The sequence below is a fragment of the Dipteris shenzhenensis genome, chromosome 21, assembly GCF_047967505.1.
Source record: "Dipteris shenzhenensis isolate YYH24624 ecotype China chromosome 21, Dip_SZ_1.0, whole genome shotgun sequence".
NCBI classification, from domain to species: domain Eukaryota; kingdom Viridiplantae; phylum Streptophyta; class Polypodiopsida; order Gleicheniales; family Dipteridaceae; genus Dipteris; species Dipteris shenzhenensis.
Genome location: NC_141616.1, coordinates 39686911 through 39703478, shown reverse-complemented (window position 1 = coordinate 39703478; position 16568 = coordinate 39686911). Strand labels below are relative to the sequence as shown.

The 16568-nt window shown below is 45.3% G+C and overlaps 1 protein-coding gene across 1 annotated transcript in view; it reads left to right on the top strand.

Annotated features, from left to right (window-relative positions):
• DEX1 (defective in exine formation protein (DEX1)) overlaps nucleotides 1-16568 on the top strand; it is a 199323-nt gene that overhangs the window by 133545 nt on the left and 49210 nt on the right. Inside the window, exons 11-13 of the mRNA XM_087392435.1 lie at nucleotides 12308-12591; nucleotides 12771-12888; nucleotides 14312-14494. Coding sequence (XP_087248561.1) covers nucleotides 12308-12591; nucleotides 12771-12888; nucleotides 14312-14494 — 585 coding nt within the window. The remainder of the gene's footprint in view (nucleotides 1-12307; nucleotides 12592-12770; nucleotides 12889-14311; nucleotides 14495-16568) is intronic.

Sequence of the window (16568 nt, the reverse complement as noted above, 5' to 3'; positions counted from 1 at the left end):
CTTGATCCGCATATCTTTTGACTTCAGTGTAAGGATTGCATGACCTCTACAGTGCAAGATAGAAGCTGGCCTGGAGTCGTCATCATCCTGCTCATCATCATTCAACCATTCAATGTTGGGCAAGCTTGATTTGATCTTTGTCAATATTTCACTATACGTGTCCTCCTCTTTGTACCAATCTTTTGGGAGCCCCCCTATTCTAATCTTCAGCGCATTATCACATCTAGCTTCGTGTTCTTTAATCTCTGCTTGGATATCAGACTTACTTGCTTTGTTGTCCACTTCTCCAATCACTTCCTTCTTAGCAGTTTGTACTTCAGTGTGAACAAGATCTTTGGCTGTAGAGACTAGCTGCGGGGTAGGGGGGGAATCCTTACAAGATTTTACAGCCTCATCAATTTTTGCCTGCTTACCAGGCCCTTCCAAGATGTGAGTCGGGCCTTTACTTCTGCCAGCTCCAATTGTAGCTCTCTCACTGCCTGCTGTAGATAAAAAATCTGATCCTGTTGCCCGAGGATGGGTCGTTTTGGGCCTTCTTGTTGGTAATTCCATGCATATGGAGAGGGTGTCATGGTTGCAACTGTAGAGTACCGAGTCTTGATGGATGTTGAAGGAGTTGAGGGAGTTGAGGGGGACTTGGAGGAGAGGGTAGGCTAGTCCATAGTTGGCTATATGATGAACCTATATGATGAACCCCTTGGCTTAACCTAACCCCCGCGTTGGGTTGGGGAGGACTAGTAGACTTGGACTAGACTAGGTATGGACGGGAGATATTGAAAGATGGAGAGGTGTTGACGGGGGGAGGTACATAGGTGGTACGGTTGTACGGAAGGTACGGAGGTACGAGAGAGGCTGTACGGGAGGTACGGCTGTATGGAGGTATGGAAGGTACGTGATAGGCTGTACGGGAGGTACGGATGTATAGAAGGTACGGGAGAGGTTGTACCGGAGGTATAGAGGAGGTTGTACGGAAGGTATGGGGGGGAAGAGAGAGAGAGAGAGAGAGCAAGGTGGAGGGGCAACGAGCAAGAGCGGGAGCGGGAGGAGCAACGAGAGAGAGAGAGAGAGAAGTAGAAGTAGAAATTATTATCGTCCACAGGGGGCCGAAAACGACCCATGGGACCCGAACAGTGTGGAGGGGTCAAGAATTTTCAAGTTCTTGGCGGTACAAAAAGAGGCGGGTAACAAAAGATCCTAATGCTGCCGGCGAGGCAGTGGAAAGGACTGATGTTAACTGTGTGGAGTCTCCCAGTAACTTCCGGTAGTCCTCCCTAATGTGTGCATAACTGGGACACTGCAGAGCTATATGTGCCTTTGTCTCCACTGTTTGAGAGTCACAAAATCTGCATATTCTGGCATGTCGCGGAAGATTCAACCACGCTCCCTTCTCAATTGCAAGCATGTGAGATCTAGTCCGGAATCTAGCAATATTTCTGCGATAGAGCAAGGGGATGGAAGTGCTGATGTATGCCTGAGCAGGGGCCTCTTTTGTCATATATGTGGACCAACATGTGGGGTTGATGTGATCTTGGTAATACTCCAACTTCACCCTCTTCTTTGTTGTTAGCCATTGAGTCTGTAGAGTGCTCAGTAGGGACATTTGAAACTCTTGGATATCAATTCTTGCGGGTGGCATAGTCAGGTATGAGTCTACATTCCATTTGCTGAACCACTTCCTTATATCTATCCCCCATCCTGTGCAAATGATCTTGCTCTTATGGTTCTTTTGAAGTTTCATGCTGGCCATCCATGCCCTGTGAGGTAATGTATCTGTTTGCATTTGTTGTACCTCCACTAAGTATTGCAGTACTCTAACCAAAGCATGGAACTCGATAGGTCTCCTGCCTATTTCTAATAGTAGCACCGAGTATGGAGTAGTTGCCTTTACACCTAACTGGTGGCGTAAGAAAGCCTTCTGCATTTTTTCGATCTCATTCCATGTCGATGGGGGAATGCTGCCTCCCCATACTTCCACTCCATAGAGTACTGTTTGAACCACATATGCATCAAACAAAATGTTCCGAATCTTCCAATTGCGAGAGTCGGTGTGCCTGCAGTCATTTTCAAAGTGATAGTATTTGCCCCAGCCTGTGTCTAGTCTTCTTTGGACACATTGCCACCATCTATGATCTGCTGGAATATCAATTCCTAGGTATTTAAAAGTATTGACATATTCGAGGGGCTGTCCATCGAATATAATGTCTGGGGGATGTAAAGGCTGAATGGTGCACACTACCATCATTTTGGTTTTGTTGACATTTACCTGCAGCCCGCTCTCTAGACAAAAGGTCTTCAATATCTGTAATAGTTTGTGCATGTGGTCGGGATCATATGCAAAAAGAACTATATCATCTGCATATAGCAGTGACAATATTACCCACACTCCTATTTTGGGGCCTTGTATGTCTTCTGTTGACATAGCTTCTTTTACAAGTTCTTCTAGCCTGTCAATGCATATCCCAAATAAAGTGGGTGAGAGTGGGCAGCCTTGCTTGACTCCCATGTTGCTTTGAAATGCAGTCGATAGTCCCTGAGATTGCTTCAATCGGCATAGAACTTTTTCATATATCCGGGAGATGCCCACGCTGAGTGTCAGAGGGACCTCCAGGATGTGCATTCTATCCCATAAACCTCCTCGTGGTACTGTATCAAATGCTTTTCTGAAATCAACAAAGCAACAGAGTAGAGTGTTTCTGTGTAATCTGCTTTCATCCATGAGGACCCTCAGTGTAACGAGGTGGTCTGCAGTTCTGTGTTCTTTGCGGAAGCCTGCTTGCCCAATAGCCCTTTTCTTGGCTTCTTCTGCCCAGCTGCTGATTTTTGCTTCAAGTATTGCACTAAAAAGTTTGGCTGGGGTGGAGCTGACCATTATAGTTCGATAATTGGTAACTGAATTTCTGTCGCCTCCCTTGAAAAGGGGCTGAACCCAATTTTCCTGCCAATCAAGCGGGAAACCATGTTGTAAAGCGTGTGTTAACACCTGTGATAGCCACTCTCTTGCTTTGTCTCCTGTCCATTTTAGAAATTCAGCGCACATAGACATGTGGTCAGATGCTTTTCCATTGGTCATCTTTTTCAGCCTTGTTTCTATGTCTTCAAATGCAAAAGGATTGGGAGAAGCAAGTGGTACCTCTTCAGTCCCCATTTCTGTCGCATTGACATGATTGTAGAGTTTAATGACGTATTCCATCATATCTTCATCTGATATATTCCCCATGATCTTTTTCTTCGGACTCTTGACATGCCTCCAACCTTTCTTGGGATTTTTGATGAATGTAAGTAAATCAGATTTTCCCTTTTCTAGAATGTAATGCCTCTTCTTTTTCCGTGTGAGAGCATTATATTGTTTCTCCTTCTATCTGTACAAGTCTGTGTTTGGAATGTGTTTCAATGCTTTGCGCATTTGCTTGCACTCTTCATCGTACCATTTCTTACATGGTAGACCTTTGACCAATTTCTGTCTTGCTTGGGGGGCTACTCCAAACACCTTTGTGGCGGTGTCCAAGATAGCCTCTTTGAGGGCTCCCCATGTGGGTGTAACTGCCATTGCATTCAGCTTTGCATCCAGTGTGATGGCATATTCTTTCTGTTCTCTTGATCCACCCGGAAGCCTCCTGGATGTGCTGTAATTTTCTGTGTGTGGATTTCAGCCTGCACACTAAGGGTGAGCCACAGGGAGAGATGGTGTGACTCTGGCTGTTTTGCTCCTATTTTGAGGCTCTGAATGTTAGGTAATGCATCTACATGTGCCAAAGCATAATCTAATATACTGTGCCCTCCACTAGCCGAAAAACATGTAGTCCCGTTGGTCCCGGGAAATAGTTGCATTCCATTTAGTATTGGCATATGTAGACCATTCATCATGCTTCTGAGTGCTCTGCCTTGTGCATTAATGGTGTTATCGTCTGAGATCCTGTACCATCTGTCATCCACTTCGATTGCATCCTCTTTATCCATTTCATCATGCATGATCGGCTGAAATTGCATTTGTCCAGTTCTTGCATTGAGATCACCCAGTATTATGACTTTACCTACTTCCTTCAACTCAGCAATGTCTAGGCATAAGGCTGCAAATGCATCACTGGTGTCTATTCCATTCCTGCCATAAAAGGGAGAGTCATGATGTGGTATATAGCAACCTGCAATGAAGAGAGGGCATGCGCCTTTGACTTTCAGCCATATAAACCTCTTGTATTTGTCGGCTTTGTAGAAATTGATCTTTTCTGCGAAATGTTCTTGATACATGCATGCTACACCACCTTGACCTCTTTTCCCTATTTGTTTCTCATACACGGTATGCACCACGTATCCTGGTACGTCTGGAATCCTGCAAATTTCGCTCTCCCATGTTTCTCCAAGGAAAATGATGTCTGCATCTTGTATGAAAGCATTGATACTAATTCCCTTGTTCCAGGGGAATCCTCTGCAATTCCAAAACATTACTTCTAAGGACTTGTGAGTCCCATGGGTCTCGCATCCCTATTTGATAGTCTCCTCCATTGGAGGGATTTTCCCCTGTCGCTTGAGCCTCTCATTGTATTGCTTCCTTCTTATTTCTTGCTGATGAGATGATATTAGCAACGTCCACAATTGGATCTAGGGTAAAGGGGCCTGCGAGAGATTAACGTCTGCGAGAGGCCTTGCGGGCCTATGAGACAAAGTGCGAAGCCAAGAAGTACCTCATACAAGCCACTGATGGCTGAAGCAAAGGGTTCACTAAGACCCTTGCTGAGAACTGAAAACTGAAAAACTGAAAGCAAAAGCTAAAATGTTAACATGCTCAGCTAGTAAGCAAAGCAAAATACTAGAGTAGCAAAGTAACAGAAGTGTGTCAGGCGCTCAAGGCTAGCACTCCTAGTACGTGCTCAGGTTCCATATATCCAAGTAACCTGGTGGCACTCTGATGAGATGCGAGAAGCTCTCGTATCTGTGTCTGTCGAGCTGTCTCGCGACACGGGGGAGGGTGTGGTATCCTTGATGTTTGGATCTGTTGGGCTGCGTCAAGGGTGATGCCTCGTCTCTGGCGGTCGCCTCTGAGAAGGGATGAGATGGGCTGGACCTTGATCGTGCATAGTCTGGGCTCTCTCCGTGTTGTATGTGGAGTGTGTGTCACTCGTCTGACCGCATCCCGGTGGACAGTCCTACTATTGATGCATGATGCTCTCATCTTATCAAGCTCCTCTCCCTCAGCTACACTGGCAGTTGACTCCAATGCATAGAAGTTTGTGACAAAAGTCTATGATCTGTCGATGGTGACCTGTGGCATCAGTCCATGTTGCTCTCTGGCCTGTCACATCAGATTGTCTCTTTGTCGGCGCATCTCAAGCAGGTAGAGCCCAACACAGACCTGATCATGAAAATGTATCAACTGTGTGAGTGGACGGAAGCCATGCCCCTCCTGAAAGAGGCAATGATATTGTCCTCGGATCTCATAGTAGACCGGACAGACACATAGAAAATGCTCCTCCATCTCGATCTCCCCTATTTGGCATAGTGTGCAAGTCCTTTGCTCTTTGTGTATGCATGCAACTCTCCCTATCTCAATCCACAGTTGATGTGATGAGACTCGTATTTGACCAATGGCGATCCTCAGTGCATGTGAAGCTCTCCTATCCTCAAGATACTGAGGTCTAAAGACAAGACCGTGCTCTGAGATCCTCAAGAAGTGATCATGGTAGAACTGGAGCTTGGTGGAGAGATCCTCTCCCCTCCAAGCCCTAGATGTATGGAGCTGGAGGAGGTCCAACCTTATGATAAGGTTGATCTCATCTCGTGGGATCATTTGGGTGGTGCGTCCAGGCTGTAGTGAAAGGGGGGAAGTCTGTCCATCTGAATGCTGTGACTACCAAACCTTGTGGATATCTGTGCGTACCATGCCGTATCAACACCACTCTCTGCTAGTTCGTGGAGGACTCAAGTGCTAACCTCGGTAGTCTCTCCTGGGGTAAGACCCAAACTCTGTGCAGGAATGTCACTGTCTGAAAGATGGCATCAACCTAGAGTGGAGTCATGGCGAACTCTGCCTGTATAATCTGATGGGGGGCTGAGGGTTTACTCCGAATCATCGTGGATCCCATGGTCACCTTCAGTCTCTCAAATCTCTGCCACTTCGTCGCTGAAATATCACTCCTCCAAAAAGGTGCTGCATACATGGCAGTCGTCTCACCAGCGTGTCAAAGAGCCAGCCCTTCGTCAGGGGTCTTGGAAGTGTGCTCGGAAGCATCGCCTCTCTAGTCGGGCTAGAACACCCCTCCTCGTGTGAGTCGTGCCGTACCCACATGGATCATTGTAAAATCTGGTCTAGTGAACACTATCCCCAAATATGTGTAGGACTGCACTATCTCCACAGGCTCGCCACAGTATGTGAAACTATGGTGATGGGACGCTACTCGCGAGGTGTTGAAGACCATAACCTTGGTCTTCCCAAGGTTAACTGTCAAGTCTCTCTCCCTGCAGAACATCTCCAGAGCCTCTAGATGTTTCTGCAGCCCCCTTGCTAAGGATGATATGAGGACTATGTCATCGGCATACAACAATATCTGCACCATTAGGTCAGCCAGGAGCGAACCCTCTCCGCCTAGTCGATCAACAAAAGAAGTGATCTCGTCAATATAGAGCCCGAAGAGAGTTGGTGATAGGGGGCGGCCTTGCTTAACTTCGATGGTGCTCTCAATCCAGTCTGATAAGCCTCTTGGGGCACGTATCCTCCCACTGACAGACTCCTATAGACTCATGACCCCCCAAATCATGATATTTGGGAGCCGTAACTCATGTAACCTCGTGATCAGGCGAGAGCGTGGAACAATGTCAAATGCCTTACGAAAATCTACGAAGCAAGTGTAGACATGCTGACGCCTCGACTGCACCTCCTCAATGATAGCCCTCAGGGTGAAAATGTGATCTAGGGTGGAGTGCTGTCTTCGAAATCCTGCCTGCCTAAGTGCCCGTTGTCCTTGACCCTTTGTGTGGCTGCTGCTGATCTCCCTCTCTAGGACCAATCCATATATCTTAGCCAAAGTGTGGCCAATCATAAGAGTACGGTAGCTCCCAGTGTCCATGGGATCACCTGCCTTGTGTATCGGTACTATGGTGGTGGTGCTCTAGGTAGGTGAGAAGCCATGGCATACGGCATGATTGAGCAACTGTGCTAATATCGGGGTCAAGATCTCTTGCCCATGCGCAAAATGCTCAGTGCGTAATTCCTCATGATCTAGTGATCGTCGGTTATGAAGCCAAAGAAGAGCAGCTCGTACATTCTGCGAAGTAAATAGATAACATGTGGTGGGTCTGGGCATAGAGGACATATCAGGTGGTGCCTGACCAGGGACATCATACAAAGAGCAAGCATATTTGTGCCAGGCGCGGGATCTGTGATGGGAATGGGTGACTTTCTCCCGTGGTAGGATCTCCTCTGCGAAAGGAATTGATCACCTCATCCATCCTGTGCATGAGGAAAGCCCGCTTCTTACTCCGTGTCACTCGGCGTGAGATCCGGTGTGCCTCTGGTGGAGTCAAATGTCCCAGTGCTATCTCACGTGTAAGGTGGGCTCTCATCTCTTGCACTCATCATTAAACCATGGATTTTGGGGCATCTTCCCATATGGAACACGTGCAGATCGTGTCGTGGGAAAGGATCTGGCGGCAACATCCTATATCACCGATATAAGAGTGTCTGATGCATGTGCGAGGTCCATCTCATCACCAAGTAGTACTGGAAGCTCAGAAGCCAAGTGGCTCACATACACCGACCAGGTCAAGAGCACGGTCAAAATGGATCTGAACACGAGTGGGTGGTGGGGGGCCCTCCTTATGGCTGGCATGGTGACCCATATACAGAAAGTGAGATATGAGTGGTCGCCCCCTTCGAGTGGAGGGGGCAGCACAATAAAATCATGTATCCGTGGGGCCAGTGGACTGAGCAGGTAGTCTACCGTACTACTCCCTCCTCCATGTGGGAAACAGGTGAGTCCGCCAGATGATGGCCATCTTCAGAGACTGCTTTATATGATCAAGTCATGTATAGCCCCGGCTTGAGTAAATGTCTCCATACGCTGTCACTGGTGCATCTGCATCTGCCAACTGCCTCACGATCCTCAGCTCTGCTGCATCCATCTCCGGTACTATGAGAGAATCCTTATCGAAATCTAACAGGCCCACGCCCACCTGTCTGTTCCCAGTACGTGCATTGAAGTGACCAAGGAGGAGAGTGTCCCCTTGTCTAGAGAACTGTGTGATATCATCATGAATAGTCTCATATGGGCTGTGCTGCCCATCCGTGGTGACTTCTGGTGCATAGGATGATGTGTCTGGGGGAAAGTAACATAGTGCAATGAAAGTCGGTTGTGTGTTTGGTAACTGGATCCGAATCCACATGTGTCGTGCATGCTCCTCCTTTCGTATCATAGAAAGGAGTGGCCTCAGATGTGATCTGAAAAGAACAGCCACACCTCCGGATCCTCGTACCCCACTATCCCTCCTCAGTTCCTTCCCGTGGGCAGACTCCCACGTGTATCTTGTCACTGTGGGTACCCCTCTCTCTGGGCTCTCATGCGTCTCGGTGTAGAAGATCACATCTCTGTTATGGTATGTCTCCAAGAACCTCCCTGGGTCGGACCATAGGGTGCCATTACAATTCCGCACTGCCATCCTCAATTTGTTTCGCATACTCGCCCCATCGTTCAGACACCGTCATGTGCTGTCCCGTTCTCTTGCTGCATTTCATACTCCTTTTTCTACCCTCTCTCGAATGATCACCCTGCCATCTTTGTAAAGTGCCCATTTCCCCTCTTGTCTTGCAGCCATCACCCGCACCATTCCTTCCCTTCTGTGTTCCTGCTGTAGGAGTGTGAGATTTTCATCTAGAAAGGTCTTGGTCCCCTTCAGTGGTGCCCGTGCACTCATAAGGGTGGATCTATCTGTTGCTGTTCGCAGCTTTACAACCAAAGGCCTCGTTGGTGCATTTGTTTTACCCACTCTCCAGGCTGATTCACAAGTGAGGTTTACTCCCATCTTGTCAAAGAGGATTTTGGCATCTGACATGGGGCTATTACCTACTGTTAGGCCTCTGACCAGCACATTCAAACTCTTGCTGTCCCGTCGTTTCTCTTCCTCAATTGTTTCATAAATGAGCTCCCTTTTATTTGGTGTTGTGTCTTTCTTTAGTACATCTTTCCATGCAAGATTATGAGCTTTCCCTTTCATGATTTGTTGTGTGAACTCGGCGTGTTTCCCTTGTACCGTTGTTTGCAAAGCTGCCATTTCCTTTTTGAGTTGTTCATTCTCTGATTTCAGCATATCAATGATCTTGCACCCTTCCTTTGACGACCCCTTCGTATTCTTGAGCTGCTGCATTTGCTCTTTAATGGTGTTCAGCTCCTTGTTAAAAGGTGGCTGAAACTCCCCTTCTTCCCAATGAGCACTTGCCTTCAGTTTGTAATTCTCACTTTGGACGGCATCAACATGTGCTCCCAATGTCTCAAATTTTGAGGTCAAATTACTGTTTTTTTCATCTAAAGCACAAGTCATGTCCTGCATCATTTTACCTTTCTCACATGTCCATTTGTTTTGCATCTCCTCTTGCCATTTCTTCATTTCATCTTGCATTTGGGCTCGAAGGTTTGAGAGCTCATCTTCTCTAGTCTCTCTCAGCTTGTTGCGTAGGTCTTCAAGTCTACTAAAGTCTACTAAAGACTGATGGGTCTAGGAAAACCTGATACAAGGAGCAAAACGGTGCAGCTACTAAGCGAGCATCCTAACCCATGAGAGATCTATTAACGTCTTCGGAAGGCCTTGCGGGCCTATGAGACAATTTACAATGACAAAGTAACTCATACAAGCCACTATGGGCTGAAGCAAAGGGTTCACTAAGGCCCTTGCTGATTGCTATCCTAATAAACTAAAAATTTTGAAAAGCTAAAAAAACTAGTGTTCAGAACACATATCCAAGTGCCATGGTGGCTCTTTGATGAGTAGCAAAGATATCTCGTATCCATGTCTATCGAGACGTCTCTAGCTGTGGTGGGGGCCGCAGTCTCCATGATCTTTGTATTCGATGGGCCATATCATGAGTGACCCCTTGGCTTGGGCGGTCCCCCCTGAGGGAAGATGAGATAGGGTAACCTCCATGGTACACGTTTTGGTCACCCTCTGTGTCATGTGTGGTCTCTGCCTCTTTGGCTCAATAGCTCCACGCCGTCTCTTCCCATTGATCCACTTTGTCCTCATGTTAGCTACCTTCTTCTCCTCCACACCACTGTATCTTGGGGCTGACTCAAAAGCGTAGAATTTCGTGACATGTCACCCTGCATTGTCTATCCCAATCTCTTGTGGTGCCATCATGTCCTGCTGCCTGATTTGCCTCAATAGCATCTCTCTATGCCGTCACATCTCGATGGGGTAGAGGCTAACACAAATCTGGTCATGAAAGTGGATCGGTTGAGAGAGTGCCGAGCCTCTCTTGAAAGAGACAATGGTATCATCCCTGGATCTCATACTAGACTGGGAAGGTACACAGGAAGTGTTCCCTTGTCTCTATCTCCTCCAATATGCATAAGCTATTGATTGGCTGCTCTCTAGGTGTGCTTGCAGCTTTCTCTGCCTTGATCCTCAAGTAATCGGATGAGCTCCGCATTTGTCCGATGGCAACATGTCAAACTCCTCTATCCTCAAGGTATTGTGGTCTGATGATCACTCCATCGTCTAATACTCCCAAAGAGAGAGAGAGAGAGAGAGAGAGAGAGAGAGAGAGAGAGAGAGAGAGAGGGAGGGAGGGAGGGAGGGAGGGAGGGAGGGAGAGATGATGATTTTTTTCACGTCCATGAAGGCTGAATACGGCCTATGGGACCATAACAAAAGACAAAACATCTGAGATAGCTCATATGAGCGATTACATATGGTAGAAAACATGGTGCATGTCTACTGATCCAACAAATGACATGGTGTCTCCACAACCTTTGCTATGTATGCTGTCATGGCTATGGTATGTCCTCGTTTGGAGGAAAACTAGCAATGCTCAAATGCGTTGAGATGATAGTCTTGAAATTCTCTCTGATGCTTGAGTAGGCATCACATTCCAAAAAGGAGGGCTGCTTAGACTTTATTGTGCCCTGATAGTATAGTGACTTCTTTGAACGAGGAGTGGGGGTGAGGCTTGTAGGAGATGCTGTGAGCTTGCCGTTATGGAAGCACCTGCATGTATTACAAATCTCGGGGTCATCTCTAGAAGGTAAGGCTGAGTACGTTGTCCCCTTGATGCAAAGAAATAGTCTTTGTAGTGTGGCATATTGTTTGTGTAGTACTCAAATCTTGTGCGGTGATGTGCATGCTCCCGTGATGCTAACAAATGTCTCCTTAAGAAGGCCTCCACAACTTGTTTGTCTTCTATCAAAGACACCAATAATACTTCGACACCCCAGCATTTGAGCCATCGCTTTGTGTCTTCCATCCACCCCGACACTAGAATCTTACTCTTGTTAGTTTCTTTTAAGTTCGAACTTGCTTCCCTTCACAGACTTGGGAGTCTCTTCTCAGGCGATTTGGTGACCTTAACTAAGTATTGTGACATTCTCTCCATTGCCAAGAGCTCGAGTGGGATGCTGCTAGTCTCCAACAGTAGGATGGAATATAGAATAGTGTCTTTAAGTCCCAGGAAACTGGTTATGAAATGCTTCTAGAATTTCTCCACCTTGTCCCAAGCTGACTTGGATCTTGTGGGCAGCCTTGTCCACTGGTAGTATTCTCTACACCCATTTGCTCATTAAGGCCTTTGGCATGAGTGAGCATTTGCTTCATGCTATCTCCTTCATGTTTTGAGTTTCTTGCATCTTATTTTCTTTTGAAAGCCCTTTTTCCTGCCATTGCGAGTACATGATTTATCCTCTTTCTTTTTCTTAAGTTTATCAGCTGCACTTCTTGCCTCAGAGTTGTTGGTTGCCATAATCCTTGCCCGTGCCTCTTGTCATTCTTTTAAAACCATTTATCACAAGGGACATCTGGATGATTATTGCGAGCGAGCGAGAGAGAGAGAGAGAGTTTATTAAAGTCTGCTAAAGACTGATGGGTCTATGAGACTAAAAGAAAACTTAAACTCAACTAGCAATAGTAATCCAATAAGCACATGTTTGATACAAAATTATTATTCAACATGGCTATTTGTACGTGTGATACATTTGTATACCAAACAAAGAGTATGCTTTAAGTCCCCGACACAAATCCTATTCTCCTGGACAAGATCTCTCTCTCTCTCTCTCGTACTCAATTAAATAAAAGTAATTTTGTGGTTAAAGTTATACAATGTTTCTGGTGGCAGGCTCCCACTGTAGGTGATGTGGATGGTGATGGAAAATCTGATCTGGTAATCCCAACAGTGTCAGGAAACATATATGTCTTGAAAGGTTTGGATGGCTCCTATTTGCGGTCATATCCATTCCGTACTCATGGGCGAATAATGGCCCCTGTTCTTTTAGTAGATTTAAGCAGGCCGGGTACAGAACAGAAAGGTCTTACATTGGTGGTCACTGCATTCGATGGATACCTGTATCTCATTGATGGCCCAACATCTTGTGCTGATGTTATAGATGTTGGTGAAACATCGTAAGTTTTCCCAGAACTTCAATGTACAAAGACAAAAGAAATGTAATCCCGTGGGCTATGAGAGATTTACAAACAATTAGCGTCTCAGTTTCGATCTTTTAACTGTTTTGGAATAAATTAGATTTTAAGAATCAGCACGAGGGAATGAGGGCTACTTATTGTGCATCTTTCAATTGCAGTTACAGCATGGTACTAGCGGATAATATTGATGGAGGTGACGATCTTGACCTCCTTGTGACAACCATGAATGGAAATGTGTTTTGCTTCTCAACTCCTGCACCTTACCATCCCATGAAGGTAAATAAATACATATTCTGGTACCTATATTTGTATTGTGACTCTTTTGGCCAATATAGTACCCTTGGAATTCTGCTGCTTGTGCTTTGTTGTAATAACGGTTTCATTTTTTCTATCAAATCGATTACCTTTCATGACCCTGCCATTTTGTCAGAGGCTCTCTATATGGTGGATCTTAGCAATTTGACAGAGCTATAGAGAAGATAATTGATGATTCTCCGTACAGACATAAAAGAAGCAAAGATAGAAAAACTGTTGTTTACTGCTAAAAGGAAAACTAGGGGAACTAAAATGAATGCTTTTGATTGAAAGTTGACATAAGGAGAAGAGGTTCACTGCTAAAAGAAAAACTAGGGGAACTCAGAATACATGCTTTTGATTGAAAGTTGTCATTAACAGAAGAGAAACAACTGCACCATCAACTTTAAGATATTATCTACAATATGACAAAAATACTTCGTATGCACAGATAATGCAGGATCTGCAAATGTAACACCTAAAGAAAACCCCAAAGCTTTCACAAGGATTTAGGTGAACCATATATTTGAGGTAGATGTTCTTGTATTCAAAAACTTGGCCCTAGAATTGTTCTCTGACCGTTTCAATGAAATTCCAAACAATCAGTTAAACCTCTAGCTAAGACTTCTGTATACGCATTGGAGAGGACTCAAAATATCTCGAACAATTACTGCTCCTGTACAATATTATGTTTAGAGCGTGTCAGTGTAAGTTTTGACTACAAATACCATGCTTGTATGTTGTCATTCACATTGCGTATTCCATGAAGTCAGGCAGGTCCACAAGGAGGTGATCTTGATGGGTTGTATCTGCAATTTGCGGCATTGTCTACACCTTAAATAGCAAATAGCAATCAAGAGTAGCCCAATAGATTACTGCTCCAAGCTCTCATAGGATCCATAGTAGATGAAGGAGAAGGCAGAAGAGGTAACAGTTCTTCATTTTATTGCTATTCTGATTCAGCTCCTCAGCATCGTGAGAATTTGTTGGGAGACAAGCATGTACGAATCACAAAGATATGATGGAAGCCACTATCCTGAGCTTGAGAAGCTCTTAAAGAAAAAAGATGAGCTTTGTCACATGATTTCTGGACGAAACAAGCTCTCTCTACTTTAGGAATTGTAGTCTTGAAAGTGACATTGCAGCTTTTAATTGCCCTTGTGTTTGATCACCTTAAAACAATATTCTTTTGGAGTTTGATTTCATTGATATATACAGGACTTGTGAAAAATCTTGGAGATTTGGGGTGACAGTTTTTTTGCGCACATTTCTGTGATCCGTTTGGTGTGATGTTGTTTCTGGACTGTATAGGTCACTGCAGCCTTTCTTTATACAAGTTGAGAAGAATAGACTAAATTTTTTTGCCTAAATCTTATGTTGAGGGTGGTTGTGGCAATACATGCAGTCATGGTCCTCACAAAGCCAAGGAAGAAACGTTCTAGCAGTTCGCCAGAAGCGCGAGGGTATATATGTTCTGCCATCATCACGATCTTTCCGTGATGAAGAGGGTGAAAGTTTCTGGTTGCAGTTCCGCATTGTGGATGAGCACCGATCACCTTCAGGAACACAAGGACCTTACAATGTGACGGTGAGCATGGCTTCACGTAAAATTAGGGTTGTAAATCATGCGAACTCCCAAAATTTTTCTTTTATTTAGAGCTTAAAGTGGATGCCAGGGCCAGCTCTTATCCTTTTACCTTATCTCTTCTCATGAATTCTGTGCCCCCCTTTCGTTCCAGTTGCACACGCACATCACACACACAACACTTGGGCACCAGTGCACGTGCAGCATATGTACACATGCAGTCATGCATGTGTGCATAAAAGAGGAAAAAATGCACATAGAGGCATGTGTATGCGCAATATATATGCACGTGCACACATGAACACATGGTTGCATATACACACGGCACACATGCATGTGTGCACATGTGCCACATGTTCATATACACACAGAGACATGCAGGGCGTACATATGCTCTACATGCCTCTTTTCCCTTTCCTCTAAGCTTTCAATGTGCAGCTAGTTTGTCTAAGCAGTTTTTGCTTAGAAATGGTTGTTTGAGAGAGACAAATGAAATTGTATAGTTTTCACAAGCAGTTGTAGCCTTGAGAGCGAAGATTGCCCTTCACCTTTGGATTGCTGACAGAAACTCATCATGAAGACCTATGTATAAAATGGATGCTCAAGTATGTGTGAGTGTGTGGACATGCATGTGTGAGAGCATATGTTTATACTATTGTCTACACCCACTATTGGGCACTGATGACATCGGTGGGGATGTTATAGTTGCTAGTCCCTGCTATGTGTGATGGAGTTTATGGTTTTCAACCTGTCATGAAATTGAAGCTGCACGAACAACTGTGTTATGTTTTCGGAGGATGAGTTTGGGTATGTTTCTTGGTTCATCTGTTGTTATGTATACTTGTCTTAAGTCTTCAGACACCCACCTAGCCAGCCATCCGTCCATCAAGCTATCCACGTACACCAATACACAGGTGTGCATGAATGCACCCAACAGCACTGCACTGATGTGGTAGCTGTACAGATGTTGCTGATGTGACAGACAGCCACATGGCCCTGCGCGGGGTCTGCTAGAGAGGCAGACAGCCATGTCGACCTGTATGGTGCTTATGTGGCAGCATACACTGCGGCTGAGGTGGTGATGATGCAGGTGATGTAATAGACGACTGCTGATGCCGGTTGGCCAGGTGTGCTGGCTGGTCAGTTGGGCTATCTGTGCCCTGCCCATCTCATGGGCTATATAAGTGGGACTTCCACTCCCACTCTCCATCAATTCACATAGTGAATCCTTTCACTTAGGTTCTTCACCTCCTGTCTCACGAGTTGTGCAAGGAGAGCTACTCATTTCCAACAAAGGAGGGCGTGGTTTCCAGGAGTTCTAACTGTGGTGGAGATTCATTTTTAGCCTGATTGGGCTGTGTTTAAAAAGGATCTACTCTCTCTCTCTCTCTCAGTATTGTTGGTAAAAGATTGCTTCTGCTTTGTGCTTCACATACATGGTGAATTTCTCTTACAATTATTACTCTATCTTGTATTCTTACATCCAAAGGAGCTATCAACCTTTTGGACGCTTGAGCTGTACTCGTACAGTGTACACATGGTTGAGATAATACATGGGTATCACACAAAGAAATTTGTACCACGAGTATAAAATGTGCCATCAATTGATTTAGAGAGCAAAGTGGGTGTCTATCCTTGTGAACAGGTCCACTTAAAGTTGAAGAAATGAGCAGCATAATGTCTCCAATCTCAATGTTGACATCTCTGAAGTGGAACAGGCATGCATTTTCGATGCCGATATTCATAAATCACCTAGGAGTATTGCTGCCACATTTTTCCCTAGAATCTCATTAATTAAAGGCAGGGTGTGCCTCTCTATCTGCAAGATGTATGGATCTGGCCTTTGTCATAGCTGTTTATAAATGCGTGGACGCTGAGGGCCCTCTCAGGCTGAGTTAAGAGTCCTCTGAGGGTTAACAAGCCGTGCAGTGTACTTGCCAAGGCTGTATATCTTTGGAAGAGTGGGTTCCGTTCCTAAGTCGTGGATCATCAGTTTGGGTTCTCAATCAATCGTTGGAGGGTGTCGAAATTGAGGTGCACATTGAGGATATTCTGTGGCATGTAGCATAAAAGAAAA